Below are 18,756 nucleotides of genomic sequence, written 5' to 3' on the forward strand. Positions count from 1 at the left end.
CAGACCCTAGTAGCTGAGAGCAGCTACCTGAGCCCGCTGGGTGGGAGAAATCCCCTGAGGCTGGCCCTGACCTGGAGGAGCTGCTGATGAGGAAGACTCACAGGAGTGGACTGAACTGTGTGGACCGGAGGAACCTCTGGGACCCTGGGACCTGGAGGAGCTACCCTCTGCTGACAACCCGGAGGAGTTTCTGGACCTGCCACCAGTCAACAGTGAGGGAGTCTCAGGATGCTCACTCACCGTCTACCCCAGCAACCCGGAGGGAGACACTTGGATGCAGGTACCCAGGGACTGGGTGGGAGGAAGTAGCCCAGGGACAGCCAACTAAAGAGTGGCTGAGTGCGTGGCCAGACCAGTCAGTGCGTTGTGGTTGGATCCCTGCTGACTCCTTGGCAAACCACTTTGCCACTGATAGGGCCCTGGGCTGGGACGCAGGGGAGTCGGGTGGGCCTGCGTCCCCCTCCCCCATTCCCTAACCACCCCGGGAGTGCTTGGCTTCTCTGAGCACCCAGAGGATGCCAAGCTCTACCAGCCCTGCCTGACAATAAGGACGGGGGCTTTAGACCATGTTGCCTGCCCCTCCTGCTTGTGGGCCAGGGGCTGTAGACTACTTTGCTTGCTTCACCTATTGGAAGGCTGTGGGCTACAGACTACATTGCTTGCCCCGTCCTGCCTGAGGGCTGGGGGTACCAGACTGCTTAACAGCCCCACCTGTTGGAAGGCCAGGGGCTATAGATTGCTTCACCTGCCCTGCCCTGCCTGAGAGCCGGGGGCAATAAACTGCTTGACCACTCTGCCTGTTGGAAGGCTGGGGCTACCGACCCCTTATCAGCCCTGCCCTACGGGAGGGCCAGAGGGCTACAGACTGTGGAGGAAGCCCGCCCCACCGGGGGCCGAGGCTAAAGACTGGTAACTGGCACTGCTTATTCCAGTATCTGTTATTTAACAGAGTATCTGTATCTGTATACAGATACAGTATCTGTATCTGTTATTTAACAGAGAGTATTGCAATATTTGTTTTTTTAATTTAAAGCCTCAGTGCCTCAAGCCGTAGGATGACACAAATCATGAGTCATAAATGAGTTTATAATCTTCATAGTGGTAGAGAAAAGCTTGAAAATGTGTACCTTAAAATGCAAAAACTGGCAGACAAATAAAAAGAACCCTAAATACATTTTGGAAGTCTCATGCATTAAGTCAATATCGTGAGTTTTTGAGGGAATACCTCATAATTCTTTAACACTTCAGGTTGTCAAAACTGTCTTAATCCACTCCAGAAGATTCACATTATTTATTAACATAAGTTAAGTGATTTGACTAAAAACTACTATTGTCTTTTAACATTAGGAGAGAAATCGTATTTAGGAATCAAATAAAATCCATATCTAACACAACCATCCCAGTCATATGTGTAATTCTGAAGTTTAATTTTTCTTGCTCTTGAATGTGATTTTCTTAAAAATATGATTTTATTAATTCAGAAGAGGACAATGCAGCATCAAAGAAATACATTGTGGCTGCTTTAAAATCCATACAGTCTATGGTAAAATTGAACTGTTACGTGTATTAAATCTTATAGTCGTCAACACAATTAAATCAAGGATTGGTCCATAAGCTATAATTATATAAATGTTAAATTTAAGTGAAACACTTTGAGGTTGCTGTGGATATCCATATCTGGAGGAAGAGCAATAACAGAGCCAACTAACTGCTCAGACACAACAATAATAAGCATAATAACAGACAGTCAGACAAACAAGATATACAACAGACAAATAGGACAGAACTTCCCCAGTCATCTTTGTTTCCCCTAACATTTTCTTCTGACAATTTTTCATTCTACCTTGTATTGAACTCTAATGGAGGATGGGGGGAGAGGTGAAGGGGGAGGCTCTAGTAATTTATCTTAGTCAAAAGAAGTTAGTAGTCAGAATTTAGTTTTTTTAAATGTTTCAATAGCATTTCCTGTTGTTAGACATTTTGCGTTTCAATCGGATTATTTAATTATAAATCTGCAAAGTTCAATAATATTTTTGTTGAATATTTACATGATTTGAATGGTTCAGGCTATGGCACCTTGCTCACTGGCAAATCACTGGAAAATATATCATGGAGAACAGCTGAACTTTGGCATGGCTGTTGAACTGCATGCACCATCTTTTCCCTCTCTAATTTTTATGCTTATAGGATTCTCTGAATCAATCAATGCTTTTCTTGACCTGCTACTCACAAACAGGGAAGATTTGGCAGGGGAAGTAGAAGTGGGTGGCAACCTAGACAGCAGTGACCATGAGATGGTCCTGAAAAAGGAAGAAAGGAGAACAGCAGGATATGGACCATGGACTTCAGAAAAGCAGACTTTGATTCCCTCAGGGAGCTGATGGGCAGGATCTCCTGGGAGGCTAATATGAGGGGGAAAGGAATCCAAGAGAGATGGCTGTATTTTAAAGAAACCTTATTGAGGGCACAGGAACAAACCATCCTGATGTGCAGAAAGAATAGCAAATATGGTAAGCGTCCAGCTTGGCTTAACAAAGAAGTCTTCGGTGAACTTAAACACAAAAAAGAAGCTTACAAGAAGTGGAAACTTGGTCAGATGACTAGGGAGGAGTATAAAAATGATGCTCGAACATGCAGGAATGAAATCAGGAAGGCCAAAGCACAATTGGAGTTGCAGCTAGCAAGGGACGTGAAGGGGAACAAGAAGGGTTTCTACAGGTATGTTACCAACAAAAGGAAGATTAGGGAAAGTGTGGGCCCCTTACAGAATGGGTGAGACAACCTAGTGACAGAGGATGTGGAGAAAGCTGAAGTACTCAATGCCTTTTTTGCCTCTGTCTTCACAGACAAGGTCAGCTCCCAGACTACTGCACTGGGCGGCACAGAATGGGAAGGAGGTGAACATTCCGCAGTGCTGAAGGAACAGGTCCAAGACTATTTAGAAAGATTGGACATACACAAATCCATGGGGCCAGATGCAATGCACCCGAGGGTGCTGAGGGAGTTGGCTGATGTGATTTCAGAGCCATTGGCTATTATCTTTGAAAGCTCATGGCAATTGGGGGAGGTCCCTGAGGACTGGAAAAAAGCAAATATAGTGCCCATCTTCAAGAAAGGGAGGAAAGAGGATCCAGGTAATTACAGACTAGTCAGCCTCACCTCAATTCCTGGAAAAATCATGGAGCAGGTCCTCAAGGAATCCATTTTAAGGCACTTAGAAGAGAGGAAGGTGATCAGGAATAGTCAACATGGATTCACCAAGGGAAAGTCATGCCTGACCAATCTGATTGCTTTCTATGAAGAGGTGACTGACTCTGTGGATGTGAGGAAAGTGGTGGACGTGATATACCTTGACTTTAGTAAAGCTTTTGATACGGTCTCTCACAGTATTCTTATCATCAAGTTAAAGAAGTATGGGTTGGATGAATGGACTATAAAATGGATAGAGAACTGGCTAGAGCATAGGGCTCAACGAGTAGTGATCAATGGCTCTATATCTAGCTGGCAGCCGGTCACAAGCGGAGTTCCCCAGGGGTCGGTCCGGGGCCGGTTTTGTTCAACATCTTCATTAATGATCTGCAGGATGGGGTATATTGCACCCTCAGCAAGTTTGCAGATGACACTAAGCTAGGGGGAGTGGTAGATACCCTGCAAGGTAGGGATAGGATACAGAAGGACCTAAGCAAACTGGAGGTTTGGGCCAAAAGAAACCTGATGAGGTTCAACAAGGAGTCCTGCACTTAGGACGGAAGAATCCTATGCACAGTTACAGACTGGGGACCGATGAGCTAGGCAGCAGTTCTGCAGAAAAGGACCTGGGGGTAACAGTGGATAAGAAGCTGGATATGAGTCAGCAGTGTGCCCTGGTTGCCAAGAAGGCTAATAGCATATTGGGCTGCATTGCCAGAAGATCAAGGGAAGTGATTATTCCCTTCTATTCGGCATGGGTGAGGCCATATTTGGAGTATTGTGTCCAGTTTTGGGCCTGCCACTACAAAAAGGATGTAGACAAGTTGGAGAGAGTCCAGCGGAGGGCAACAAAAATGATTAGAGGGCTGGAGCACAAGACTTATGAGGAGAGGCTGAGGGAACTAGGCTTCTCTGCAGAAGAGAAGAATGAGGGGGGATTTGATAGCAGCCTTTAACTACCTGAAAGGGGGTTCCAGGGAGGATGGAGCTAGGCTGTTCTCAGTGGTGGCAGATGACAGAACAAGGAGCAATGGTCTCAAGTTGCAGTGGGGAAGGTCTAGGTTGGACATTAGGAAAAAGTTTTTCATTAGGAGGGTGGTGAAGCACTGGAATGGGTTACCTAGGAAGGTGGTTAAGATGTGGCTTGACAAAGCCCTGGCTGGGATTATTTAGCTGATCTTAGTCCTGCTTTGAGCAGGGGGTTGGACTAGATGACCTCCTGAGGTCCCTTCCAATGCTATGATTCTATGAATTTGCCCATCACTCTTGTATCTTGGTAACAGCCAAGGAACAGACATTAATTTCTTTTTCAATGGTTAGCTGTTAGATTTACAAAATCTGTGTGCATTTTTTCCCCTGAGACAGTAATGGCTTGTTTGTTTTTAAGTTCATATCCTGTTTTTCCTAGAAGAAACAGTGTGGGTGACATATGAGCGTGTGTTAACTTGGGAATTAGCTAGGTGCTTCTGGAAAAACTAAGCAATTTCTATGCCAATGTGACTAATTGGAGTACATACCTGTTGCTGGTTAGAAATGCATGGAATAAAGAAACTGCTAGCTGTATGTAGAGTAATGTGCTTAAATGCAGGGTGTTGCATGGTTATGTGGGGGATGTGATCATGGCTCAAGCAGCAATGAAAAAAGTCTTTCACAGATGCACAGTTATTCTTCTTAAGTGGGGAGAATTAGAAAAAAATACATATACTGTATTTTGGGGATCAGATTTTTATAGAATTATACCAGTGTAAAACTGAAGTACTTGAGTTGTAAATTAGGTCAGCTACTTGAATATACCCTTCCATGTTGCTGTCTAGATAGGTCTCATTTGGGGACAGACTATGATACCCTTACTGATGATTGTCAGTACCTAAGTCCTAGTCTAAACTAGAAAGGGTTTGTCAATATAGCTATACCTGTATAGCTTTACCAGCAAATTCTCCTAGTATGGACACAGATGATACCAGGAAAAAAAATGCTTTTGCTAGAATAGCTCATACCAGTTCCCTGAATAAAACAAGTTATGCTAGCAAAAGCACTTTTTTGCAAATATAACTGCATCTACCATGTGGCTTTTGCCAGAATAAAAATAATGTAAAAAAAATCACACCCAAGACTGATGTTACTATACCTTCATAAGTTTTGAGTGTTGGCCTGTCTTTACTCTGCAAGTAGTTCCATTGATTTCAGTGGAGTTACTTACTGAGTAAGCTCTTTGGGACAGGGACCATCTTTTTGTTACAGGATTGTATAGTTCTAAACGCAAATGGGTTGGAGCCTCGAGACTACTGTAGAAATAGTAGTGGCAATAATAATAAATAATTAGGGTAGTGCAGAAAACATTGTCCAGGGGTTAGAGCACTAGCCTAGGATTTAAAGATTGTGGGGCACTTAGTACAGTGGTAATGGTGGATATCTATATACCTAAGACAGAAAGATAGAATTTGACCCATGTTTTTATGTAAACATATTACATTACATAAACATTTTAACTGAATTAGATTTACATAGAATATGAGCTGCAATCAACCAGAAATGATACAAATGTGGATATATCTCCAGAGGTACTGTAAACTCCTGCAAATACTCCATTCTCCACAGTGTCTCATGGCTTACTGTATCCGCAGCGGGAACTTGGAAAATGTTCTTCCCTCTGAATGAGCACATTATCGTTATGAATAATGTATGTCAGACAGATTGGGATAATTCTTTTATATGTATCAGAGAATGAATTTAGCTTGACTATGTTTACTTGCATTCATTAAGTTAAATAGTATTGCTAAGTAAGACAGCAAGCTTTGTTTTAATCCTTCAGTGTGAGGGAGAAAAAACAACATTGCTTTTAGTGGAAGATTTACTGTATGTGTGAGTATTATTAACTTCTTGCTGCAGGTTCTCTGGCTTTTATGGACTCTTTGATATAAAAAGATAAGATTGTAAACATACAACCATCACCGCCAACCAAACAAAACGTTTTCTAATTGATTTGAACTAATTAGTTTGTGACTATCCAGTACAGATACAGGTTTTTTTCCGCAGGCATGACCAATCAGGTTTTTGTTTGCAAAAAGTCATATATGTAGCTGACACTTTCCTTAAGTTTATTTTACTGGATAACTTTGAAATGGCCAAAGAATCAAGGGACAGATTCACAGCCAGTCTAAATCAGCATATATCAGTTGAAGACATTAGAGTTATTCAGACTTACACCAACTGAGTATCTGGCCTCAGGTCTCAGTGTTGTGGATATGTGTGGGCCATTGCAATGGGAGATAAGTAAGTGGCATTCTATTCTACCTCCTGAAACACGAAACAAATTGCTTGCTAAATGCCAGATTGTGTACCTGTTACTCCCATCGGTGATGAGTTGTTTGCCGAACTTAAGTGGGATTACTCATGTGAGTAATTGATTACCAATGGAAGAAGAGGTTCACAATCTGTCCCTAGGTTTAGATTCCAAAAAACAGTGCTGCTGATCATGATCATATAGAAATCAGAGTGCAGCTTGATTTTCACATTTTTCACATGTTAGGTGTAGCCATCCATGAAATAGTGGGTATATAGTGCAATAACTCTAATCAAATCAAAATTATCCAAATCAATGTCTTCAATTGAGATATACTGATTTAGACCAGCTGTGGAGCTCTCCCTTGATTCTTTGGCCATTTCAAAGTTTTCCATTAAAATTAACTTGAAACAGGAGTTGATCTCTCCTTGAGGAAAGTGGCAGCTACATACATTACTTTTTGCAAACAGAAACCTGAGTGGTCATGGGTTAAATGAAGGCTAGCAAAGAAGCAACAAAAAAGTGTAATGATGGACATTGTATAAAAAACTAAATAAATCATAATAGTATATAAATAGATAATTAGGCCTGTTATTTTGAATTGTTAACTAAACATCTCAACTCCAAAATCTTTACGGGGGAATATATATAAGACACTGAAATGTCATATTTGCAGTCATTTCTCATTTTATGTCAGGACCTAATCCTACTTCCAGTAAAGTAGTGGCAAACATTTATTGATTTCATTAGGAGTAGATATACAATGAAAATGTACATTTCCATTCTTTATATTTGTTTAAAGAGCAGCATATAAGCACACTGACCATGTCTGTTAGTTGTGGGTTGCACTATGGATGTCATTTTAGAGAGGCTAGAGAAGAGGAGGAGGAAAGTATCATCTCCCAGTGCCGGAGGAGCTGCTCTGCAGAGGACGCATCAGCCCAATGTCTGAATGAAATAATTTCCCATACTGCCAATAGAATCCCAACATGGGGGCAGGATACTTTGGAAGGGATAATCCTTTGATCCTGCTATCCTCCACTCACCTCTTGTGCACTGAGGAAGAGGACATGGCAATGGAACTGGGCTTTGTTTTAGTAAAGGACTGCACACCCCAGTGGCTCCTCATTTGCTTTCACAAGGGAATCATCTATAACACCAAAAAGCCTCCATGACTAGGGATATGGAGACTACATTTGCTCCCCTGGGAACAGTGATCACCAGAAATGTGAACAATTGGTATTGCAATAAATATATAGGACTGGATCCTCACCTGGTGTAACAAGAAGGATGAACTGGAAGTCATAGTATATGAAGAAATGTATGACTTAATTGGCATTACAGAGACTTGGTGGGACAAGTCCCATGACTGGAGTAACAGTACTGAGGTATATAGCTTGCTCTGAAAGGATAGGTATAGGAAAAAAGGAGGAGGTATTGCGCTGTATGTCAAGAATGTGTACACTTGCTCTGAGGTTCAACAGGAAGTGAGCAACAGACCTACTGGGAGTCTCTGAGTGAGGATAAAAAGGGAAAACAATAGTAGAGAACTTATGGTTAGGAGTCGATTATAGGCCATCAAATCAGGAAGAGAAAGTGGATGAGTCATTCTACAAGCAAGGAACAATATTGGCTCACACATGTACTGGTTTTAATTGAGGGTTTTAACTTCCCTGATATCTGTTGGAAGACTATTACAGAAAAACATAATATGTCCTGCAAATTCTTGGGATGAATTAGTTGCGAATGTGAAGATGGTCAGGAACCTGAGAGGAAGTGATCATGATCTGATAGAATTCAAGATCCTAAGGAAAGGAGGACATGAGAACAGCAAAACAAGAACACTGGATTTCAGAAAGGTAGATTTCAACCAACTCAGAGAAATAGTAGGTAAGGTCCCATGGAAATATGAATTAGGAAAAAAAGGAGTCGAAGGGGGCTGGCAGTTCCTAAAAGATGTAATACAAGAGGCTCAGCATCAAAGTATTCCAAAGCAGAGGAAAGATAAAAAAGCCAAAGGAGGCCAATGTGACTGTACAACGAGCATTTTATTTATCTAAAATCCAAAAGGGATACACATAGGAAATGTAAGGAGGGACATGTCACCAAGGAAGTATACATGGGAAGTATGTAGGGACAAAATCAGGAAAGCCAAGGCAAAGAATGAGTTACAGCTGGCTAGGAATGTTAGAAACAACAAGAAGGGGTTCTTCAAATATGCCCGAGAATAAAGAAAGATCAGAGATGGTGTGGGTCTGCTGCTCAATGGAGAAAGTGAGCTGGTAATCGAAGATGATAGAAAGGCAGAGCTGTTCAATGCCTACTTAGTTTGTCTTCTCACAAAAAATAACATGTGACTGGATGATTAACGGAGTTGCCATAGATAATAAAGGGGAAGGGAGGCATATTGGGATAAGAAAAGAACACATCAGATATCTTCTGACCAATTTGAATGAATTTAAGTCAGTGAGGCCTGATGCTATTCACCCCAGGGTATTGAATGAATTAGCTGAAGAAATCTTGGAGCCACTGGAATGATATTTGCAAACTCATGGATGACAGGAGAGGTCCCGGAAGACTGGAGAAGGGCTAACATAGTGCCCATCTTTAAAAAGGGGGAAAAGGAAGATCTGGGGAACTGTAGACCAGCCACCTGACTTTGATACCTGGGAAGCTACTAGAGCAATGTATAAAACATTCAATTCAACTTATTCAATTCAATTCAATTCAATGAGAATACTTGGAGGATGAAGGGGTGATCACTAGCAGCTAGCATAGATTTACTAAGAACAAATCATGCTAAACCAGCTGGTTTCGTGGATAGGGGGAATGTGGTGGACATAATATACCTGGACTTCAGCAAGGCTTTTGACACAGTCCCCCATGACATTCTGATAAGTAAGCTGGAGAAATGCGGGCTTGGTGAAACCACCATTAAGTGGATACATAATTGGTTAAACAACTGCAAACAAAGAGTAACTATTAATAGAATGATGTCAAATTGGAGGAAGATCTTAAGTGGGGTTCCACAGGAATCTGTTCTGGGGCTGGTGTTGTTTAACATCTTTATTAATGAACTGGATGTAGTTACAGAAAGCATACTGTTCACATCTGTAGATAACACAAAGCTAGGGTGGGTTGCCCACATTTTGGAGGATAGAGCTAATATTCAGAGAGATCTTGATAAACTGGAGAACTGGGCTATAGATAACAAAATGAAATTCAACAAAGACAAATGTAAAATATTACATTTAGGGAAGAAAAAACAAATGCACAAATACAGAATGGGGAATAACTGGCTTGGCAGCAGCACTGCTGAGAAGGATCAGGAAATTGTGGTGGATCACAATCTCAACATGAGTCAGCAATTCAATGCTGTTGCAAAAAAAAAGCATATGCAATTTTAGGTTGCATTAACAGAGGCATAGCATGCAAGTCATGGGAGGTGATAGTACCACTCTACTCAGTGCTGGTTAGGCCTCAGCTGGACTACAATTTTGGTCACCAATGTATAGAAAGGATGTAGTGAAACTGGAAAAGATCCAGAAGCGACGATCAAAGGGATGGAATGCAAATCATAGGAGCAAAGGCTGAAAGAACTGGTTTAGTTTAGAAAAGAGGAGCTTAAGGGGGGACTTGGTACCTGATCTTCAATACTTGAAAAGTTGCCATAAGAAAGATGGAGAAAAGTTGTTCTCTCTTGCCACAGAGGGCAGGACAAGAGGCAATGGGCTCAAACTACAGCATAGCAGATTTAGATTAAATCTCAGGAAAAGCTTTGTAACTGTAAGAACAGTAGAACAATGGAACAGACTTCACATTAAATTGTGGAAGCTCTTTCACTGGAGGTTTTCAAAAGGAGGCTCAATAGCCATCTGTCTTGGATGGTTTAGACACAACACATCCACAGGGCTAGATGACCCTTAAGGTCCCTTCTAACTCTATGATTGTATGAAATCAGCATAAGTCCTGAGGATCTGGCCCATAATAATTAACTTGCACTTCTATAATGCCATCTGTCTGAAGCACTTAATAAACATTACAAATTAAGTACTAAGCCCACTCTAAGGTAGGGCTGGTACTAATATCCATATTTTACAACAGGGAAAGTTGAGACAAAGGGCTATGTTACCCAAAGTCCAAAATCTGTGACACTTCTGGGAATTGACTCTTAATTTTGTGTGCATTTGTGGACTGATCTATGTGTGCTTTGAGCTTTAGATAGACACATGTAAATACATCTAAATAAAATAAAAATCCCCTGATTCCAACTCTTGTTATCACCCTCAGTTGAGGTGTTTTTGGATCTAAATTCATACATTCTCTCATCTAACTTAATAAATAAATATTAATATTTAGCGATTTTCATCTTTGCAAATATGCATGTCAGTAACTTGGGTCAAGTGAGGAGCTCCACTGAAATGCAAATGCAATCATGCAAACATGCACTTAAATAACTCTTCAAGCATGGCAAGCTATATAAGAACATAAGTGTTTTCAGGATCAGTTTCTAAGGGCATAATGATAATTCCTTTAGTTACAGAAAAAAGTACTTTACTGCAGAAATACTCCCATTGAAATTGAAGTTCTATTGAATATTAAGGAAGGGGTCAGAGTCTGACCTATGATGGTATTACTATTATTTGGATTTTTCAGATGGAAAAACGGAGGTAGAGACATTAAGTGACTTGTCCAAAGCTGGAGAAGGAGTTGATTTAGAACAGGGATTAGAACTCAGGAAGTTCTACCTTGAAACAGTAGACCAAACACCTCTAATAAAATGGCTTGATGTCACATATTTTTTCTCCTAGGCTGTTGACAGGACAGGAAGGCATATTATTGTGTAAGAATGACTAAAACAAATTAACTTTTAAAAAGTATGCTTTAATGCACATTAGCAAGATAGGAATATATGTTTGTTTGCTTAATTGTTTGAGTATTTCATCTGAAGTCCTCTAGTATTCATAAGGATAGAAAATATAATTCCATAGGTATTTCCAAATAATCTTGATAGGAGAGTTTTAGCAAATTTGAAAACACTTGGCAGATAAAATTGTTTGTTTCTGATAATATGAGCTTAGATGGCCTTATGGATATGGATGGGGCTCTAGGCACATAACTTTCATCAACATTAATGGCACTTGTACATATAAAGTCCTAAATATCAGATAGAATATACCCTCTAATCAAGTATGGCTGGATCTATTTTTTCATAATCAGATTTTTAGACAATAAAATACAGTTGGTGATCTATGGATTCTTTATGGGCATTTGGCAAAACCTACTTCTTCATTCTGGAATTCGGTACTCTTCCCTTTTAGTTTTCAGACTGACTGTCCCTTCATTTATCAAGTGGAGATATATATTCATTTAATCAAAAATCTAAATTCTAAAAATGTAAATGAAGGACATCATAGAAAAGAGTAATTAAAAATAAACAAGTATAAACAAAAACTTCTGCATGGTCTGATCTTTTGCTTAGCTTTGCTCATAAAAGAATGGCTATTAGTTCAGACAGGAATACAGTTACTGAAGACTTATTGTCCACTGACTCCCTGGAGCCAGATACGCCATCTCTCTATGGCTGCTCTGATGATGCAAAGCAATTGTAATAAACTTGGCTTCACTGGTCAGTTAAATTGGGCTTATGGCTATTTTGCGTCACCAGAGCAGCACAAAACAGACAACTGAATCTGTTGAATCGTGAAACTGTGAATTCAGACTATAGAGTCTTTCCTGGACTATGTCTTCAATAATATCCTTTTAGACCAAATAAGAATGCTCTTCTCTCTGCCACTCTAACCATTGTAACCAGCAGCTCAAATTATAAACCTTGTTCGTCTCCCTCATGTTCAGGAATGCATTCTGTGAGTGAAAAGATGTTTTAAGTTTCTCTTCTATTTAGAAAAATAGAAAATTCTGCTTCAGAAGGGTCTTTGAAGAATCTTTTAATTGATGACAGCAAAGTCATGTGACATTTGATAAATGAGTTTGGGTTTTCTATACATTTCATACAGAGATAAAAACCGTATTATCCAATCCCCTATGTTTGCAATATAGATTGTATCGATTCTTGCCTCATACAGGAGGGTGTATATTGCTCCAGATTTGTCCCTTTGAAATGTAATTAAATCTTTGAAGCACCAGACAGCTGAATAAACCAGCTTCCCCCACCAATGTAATTATCCATGCCCGGTTTGTCTCTATGTAGCAGAACATTATGCAGCACAATGCCAATTAAAAATTGTCCTTTTGATTGCCAATAAAACATTAAAGGCTCAGTTATGTGCATCTCTCTGAGGCTGGGTGGAGGAAGCTTAGGTAGTGGCTGAATGGTGGTGGTTGGTGGTACATGATGCCTAAGCATTACAGAGGGATGCCTGGCAGAGTGCACATAGAAATGGTATTGCTAAACATGTTTAAAGGTATAGCATACACTACCGCCAGTATCAACTTCCCAGTGCTAGCTACTGTGCAGGGAAGATAGTGCCGACCTTGTCTCAGGCTTGTCTCCTCTGGAGCCTGTCTTCTACTCTGAGGTCCAGTCTTGCATTGCTCCCTCAGAGATGCCAATTGCCTTTAAATCCCATTGACTTTAAGGGCAGCTCCTCTCAGGAGACATTAAGAACCTTGCATGATCGAGTCCAAGGAAAGCAAGCAGTTTCATTAAGACTTCTTCCCATGAGAATGTACTGCAGGGAGACTGAGCCAGATCTTTGGCCCAAGTTAAGTCTCATTTGTGCTTCTGAATCCCCTGGTGGCATAGAGTAAGTACAGTTGGCTTTATGCCATCCAGCCTTTCTTCCCTCTACAGAGGGGCTTTCCAGAGTGGGCCAGAGGAAGAGAGATGGTGGTCTAGGGATGAAAGATTGGGCTGTTAGCTCACTGCAGTTCTGAGCCAGCAGAGTAGTCACTGTGGATCCTATGGCCACACTTATTTGCACAAGGGTTGCCTCCCTCCAATCAGCTGCACCAAACATGGGTTCAGCATAGCTGATGATCCAGCAGATTGAGTTCCTGTATCCCCTCCTCCACTAGTGCCCCTCACAGGTGTAGCTATAATTTGCACATTAGGGAGCTGAGACTGCATTCTCAAGCAAAAAAGAGTGTGATGACCCACTTTAGTTTCTATTTGTTAAAACCTCAAACCCACCATATAAATTAGCATGTTTCCAGCATTAATAACAGTCTCAAATCAAATCAAGAGAGATCTGAAGGCTGAAACAGGAAGAATCTTGCAGCAGGCCAGCAGAGAGGAGCATTGGCAGAGCTGTGTGAGAGAGCTTGCATAGTATCTGCTAACACTAGAGAAGTATAACTTTCTCTGTGATTAGATCCAGCCATTTTGGTGGGCCTCCGGAAAGCAAAAGTGAAAATGAAAACCAAGTGCAAAACTATTTGTGCTGAATTTTCCAGTTGTACAAAAAGCTTGGGTTTGTCATAATGCAGAGAGGCTGCGTGGTGGTTTGTCTCAATTAATGTGATTATTGGTCCCATCATTAGTAGGCTAAGTCACGTTATTGTCTCAAAAGGAAATAATGCAAGTGCATGGCGTACATACAAAGTGATATTCTACTGGAGTGTTGCATAAATTAAGTGACAACTAGAGATTTTTTTATAATAGGTCCCAGCTGAGTCAGGAGGAGAAGAAACAGATGTCTCAAAGAACAGAAGCATTGATGCACCATAGAATACACAGGAAATGATCTCTGTTATACCAAAGGAAAGTTCACTAAAGTGAGCTTTAACCTTAGGTAATATGTGACATCCTGGCTACAATACTTCTGTCGTAAAATGGGCAACCTTTGGTAATGCTTTGTGAAGTACTGAGGTGTTATTAAAACAGGATTATTCATTCAGCACATTTTCAAAAGGGACTGTGTACAAATGTAATTGCAACATTAAGGCTTTTCAAGTCTTTCTTGCTCTCCAATTTTTCTTTCCTTCCAGTTCCAGCCAAAAGGGGGATGATGACTATGAAGATTATACATCCAACAAAACATGGGTTCTGACTCCCAAAGTCCATGAGAGTGATGTCACCCTGATTTTAAATGGCTTGCTGGAGGGATATGACAACAAACTGAGACCTGACATTGGAGGTGTGTTCTTTAACATCTTTTTAATTGAAATGGGGGGCTGGAGGAAGAGAATTCTCATTGCAATATATGTATTTAAAGCATAATCCTCCCCAAAGAAGGTATGAAAACAAAATATAAAACAGTAGAAATTTAATTTGATAATATCTATCAAAAACACTCTGGCTGAGATATATAGGTTAGGCTGGTGTGAACGGTGTATAAGGGCAGGCTGATAGATCCATATCAAGATACCTAAATGGACCAACTTACAACAGTTCTGAGCACACACAAATTCCATTGAAATTGCTGAAAGTACAAGAACTCAATTACTTTGAAAATCAGGCCGCTTGTGATTTTTGTGCCTAAATATGGAGTTGGGAGTTTAACTTTAGGCATCCAGTTTTGTAAATGTTGGTGAGTATCACTAAATAAATTATACAGTCTCAGCATCACAAATAATACATAGCAGCAGATGGAGAAGATAGTAAGGAGTATAGCTAAAGGAGACTACATGGATTAGATCCTCTGCTGAAGTAATGAGCATAGTGCCGTTGAAGGTTTATACCAGTTTCACCAGCTGAGACTCTCACACATATGAATTTTCAGATGAGCTTAGAAAAGCAATGGAGTAGCTGAAGAAGTGAAGCAATATATGAAGCCTATTCCAGATCATAAAAGCTGTAGAACTGAAGAGTCTCATATAGCGGTAATGAGATTGTGAAAAGAAGCAAAGAGAAATCATGGACTAGAGAAGCAAAGAGAAGTGGGGGACAGCAAGGTCCATGAAATTGACTGGCTCAAGCAAGTCTATGAAGACATTTAAAACCAAGGAGGACAATTTTTAACTATACTCCACAAAGAAAGTTAACATGAGCATTTATGTGGCTAACACCCAATAATAATACTTAGATACATATTGTAAAGTTAGCGGAGGAATTCCCAATGAAACACTTATACCCAGAAATGTTGTATGGCTTATTCTCCCAATCCTAGACTTTAGGGAATAAAAGAAGTGGAGCATCAATAAAAATCATCTGGGAAGATTGATGTTGTCGTAGTTAGGGGTGTCTGGAAGTAATATAGTCAAAGTCTAACATTAGTCTAACAATTGTTTTCCCTTCCTGTTCTTCAAGCCCCAAATGTTGTTGTTTTGGGCTCATGAAATGGTTGTTTATCTGCAGACATCACTTCAGGGTATGCCAGTCACATTGCATTGAGCCCTATAATGTGAAATGAGTGCTGAAACACAGTAGAAGAGGACTCTGAAAAAAGTGTTTGTTTTCTCAAAGAGAAGTGTTTGATTAAATGTGTTTTTGAGAAATGAAGTCCCCTACGTGGATGACAAAAACAACACCAGATGCACATGTTATCATTCTGATCTCACTCACACCAGTATATTGTCTTGGAGTCCAATAATTTATATTCCTTATTTACACCACTATGAATGCAATCAGAATCTGCCCCTGAAGTATCTCTGTCCATTGAGGAACTAGAAATATTGCTGTCCATTGAGGAACTAGAAATATTGCTGTAAAACTTATTTTTCACTACATTTGCTGTTTGGAAATGTGTGTGTGTGTGTCTCTGTCACGCACACACATGCATGCACATTGCCCTCTCCCCCTCCAAACACACACAAAATAGACACTCCAAAATGACAATCTTACATGTGGCTTTTCTGTATTGGATTTTGACCTTCATTTGTATTAGCAATTCTTATTGTTTTCCTTGCAGTGAAACCAACAGTAATTCACACTGACATGTATGTAAATAGCATCGGTCCAGTGAATGCTATCAATATGGTAGGTAACAGTTTTTAACACTTTGCTACACTTTTAATGGTCAATATATTCTGTTTGATGCACTCAATTATTCCTTTAAATATGCAATACAATTATGCTTTCATTATTTTTGACACTGCACTATATGTATTTTAAAAGTCTTATTACATCAATGTAATGGAGAAGAGAATAGGGAACGGTTGTAAGGGAAGTGGAAGTGGAGGTTTTCTCTACATCAGAAACTGGTCTGAGTGTGTTTAACAACTTAATGACATGGCTTCTAGCTCACACTTGTGTAACCATATTATGCTCCCTTATTTCAACATGCAAAGGCTTGCAAGATCCAGTCCAGAACATGCTGATAATTTGGGTGTGGAGGGATCAGCACTTTAGTATTGTCATCTCACAACCAGAAACAGCCAGTGTAATATATATATCATAACACTTGTGTTAGCATCCACTTAAGAGGCATTGTTTACTATAGTGATCATGACACACTGGAGAATGAAACAGAGATGCAGGGAAGGATTTTGAAGTGGAAGGCTGCAATTTTATTAACTTTTAACTTATGGAGGGTGGATAGGCCTTCAATAAAAAATACCAGACATTTACTTTGATTCAGTGTAGTATTAAATGGCCTGATGTCAAATACCCAATAGTTACGGGTGGCCCCCTTCAGCCTAACTCTTAGGATTCAGTACACCTCTGAATCCTCTCCCCCTCACCCTGTGAGGTGGAATGAAGGTGTAGCTGAGAGGTTCGGTAGTGAAGACTTAAGGTCTCAGGCTGATAGGGTCCACCAGTTATCTACTGGGTCTTTTACTGACATTATCCTGTGGGAGTTGGCCCCTTTGATCTTCACAGTGACTGCAAATTGCAACACCACAAGTGTCAGTTATTAACATAAAGCTTTTAAATTCCTCTCCTAACTAACCTAAAATTGGGCCTCCAGGATGCTGCAAGGAAGGAGGAAAAACCCAATCAGACACCTTGCTAGTCTTGCCATAAGAAACAAATATTTTTCTCATGCCCCAAACTGTTGACTGGCCAGACCTACAGCATCTTGGAAATATGGTTCGAACTATGCCTCTATTATAATTCAGGGAGGGTGGGGCAGCAAAAGCTGTCCATGTGCATTCTGGGTGCCAGGGCATGGAAGGAGAAGGGAGAGGTTCCACAGCAGCTAAGCCTTCCCTTTCTTTCTGTGCTTCCTTTCTGGCCACCAGTGGGTTTATATCCCCTACCAAACTGATCAAACACATCTCCATCCCAGATGTTGGGTGTGGGAGGGACACACTGACTTGAAAACAAATACAACCAGCAGCTATCAGTTAGAACTGGATGAATAATGGAATAAAACAGGCATCAAACATTATTTCTGAAAATAAAAATCACAAAAATGTATCAAATAAATTTTTCAACCAGCTCTACCATCAATCCTTCTTGTATTGACTACAAATAATTTTTCAGAGAAATACTTTTATAAATGCAACTCTGATGTTACCACACACAATGTTTTCATTACTATTTTTGGTTAATGAACAGGAATATACAATCGATATATTTTTCGCCCAAACCTGGTATGACAGACGTCTGAAATTCAACAGCACGATAAAAGTGCTCCGGTTGAACAGTAACATGGTTGGGAAGATCTGGATACCAGATACGTTTTTCCGAAACTCCAAGAAGGCTGATGCTCATTGGATAACAACGCCCAATAGGATGCTCAGGATCTGGAACGATGGCAGAGTACTATATACACTAAGGTATTGACACTTGAGTTTAAATTTCTTTCCTCGAGGAAAAGCTTAAAATGTTATGCAATTACAATGTGAATAAGAAGTACCTTACAAATTAATTTCAGATTATATAAAAGGATTAAAAATAACCAGAATACATAACTTAGATCAAAACCTTTGATTGTTTTGTTCTCATTGCTGAAGGCTAGTTTTAAAATGTCCTGGAAAATGAGAAATGTTTACAACACCTGTACTTTGTCCATTTAGAAGGCTGGGTATTGCCGTAGTTTAAGTATCTCATTTTCATCCATATTTTACTACCTTATTCCTCAAGAAGTCTCACTAAAGTAAATAGAACTACATGAGGAGTAAGGAATTATTCAAATAAGGGTACCACAATCTTGGCCCTAATTTGTGTTTACATTTAATTATCTATTAAATTAGGGGATTTTTAAATCATTGGTAGACTTCATCAGTATTTATGATCAATTTGACTTCAGAGGAGCTGGATATAGCTCCAATGTGAAAAATGTTTAATTCCTGGTAATCCTTGAGGAAATAAAATTTCTCCTTTTAAAAACTAGGTGGGAAAGGTAATATCAATCATTTATGGTCGGATCCAAAGCCTACTGAGTCCATGTTCATCAAGATTTTATTAGGATAGTGTACATATCTATCAGTTCAAG

The 18,756-nt window shown here is 40.0% G+C and overlaps 1 protein-coding gene across 2 annotated transcripts in view; it reads left to right on the forward strand.

The window, feature by feature from the left end:
* The window catches only part of GABRG2 (gamma-aminobutyric acid type A receptor subunit gamma2), a 91,957-nt gene that overhangs the window by 19,365 nt on the left and 53,836 nt on the right, over positions 1–18,756 (forward strand). For both annotated transcript variants that reach the window (XM_067566583.1, XM_067566584.1), the window contains exons 2-4: positions 14,423–14,571; positions 16,285–16,352; positions 17,877–18,097. In XM_067566583.1, the coding sequence (XP_067422684.1) occupies positions 14,423–14,571; positions 16,285–16,352; positions 17,877–18,097 (438 nt within the window). The remainder of the gene's footprint in view (positions 1–14,422; positions 14,572–16,284; positions 16,353–17,876; positions 18,098–18,756) is intronic.

This window comes from Emydura macquarii, unplaced genomic scaffold (assembly GCF_026122565.2).
Source record: "Emydura macquarii macquarii isolate MOO-44397 ecotype Brisbane River unplaced genomic scaffold, CSIRO-AGI_Emac_v2 contig_2768, whole genome shotgun sequence".
In the NCBI taxonomy this organism is placed as follows: Eukaryota; Metazoa; Chordata; order Testudines; family Chelidae; genus Emydura; species Emydura macquarii.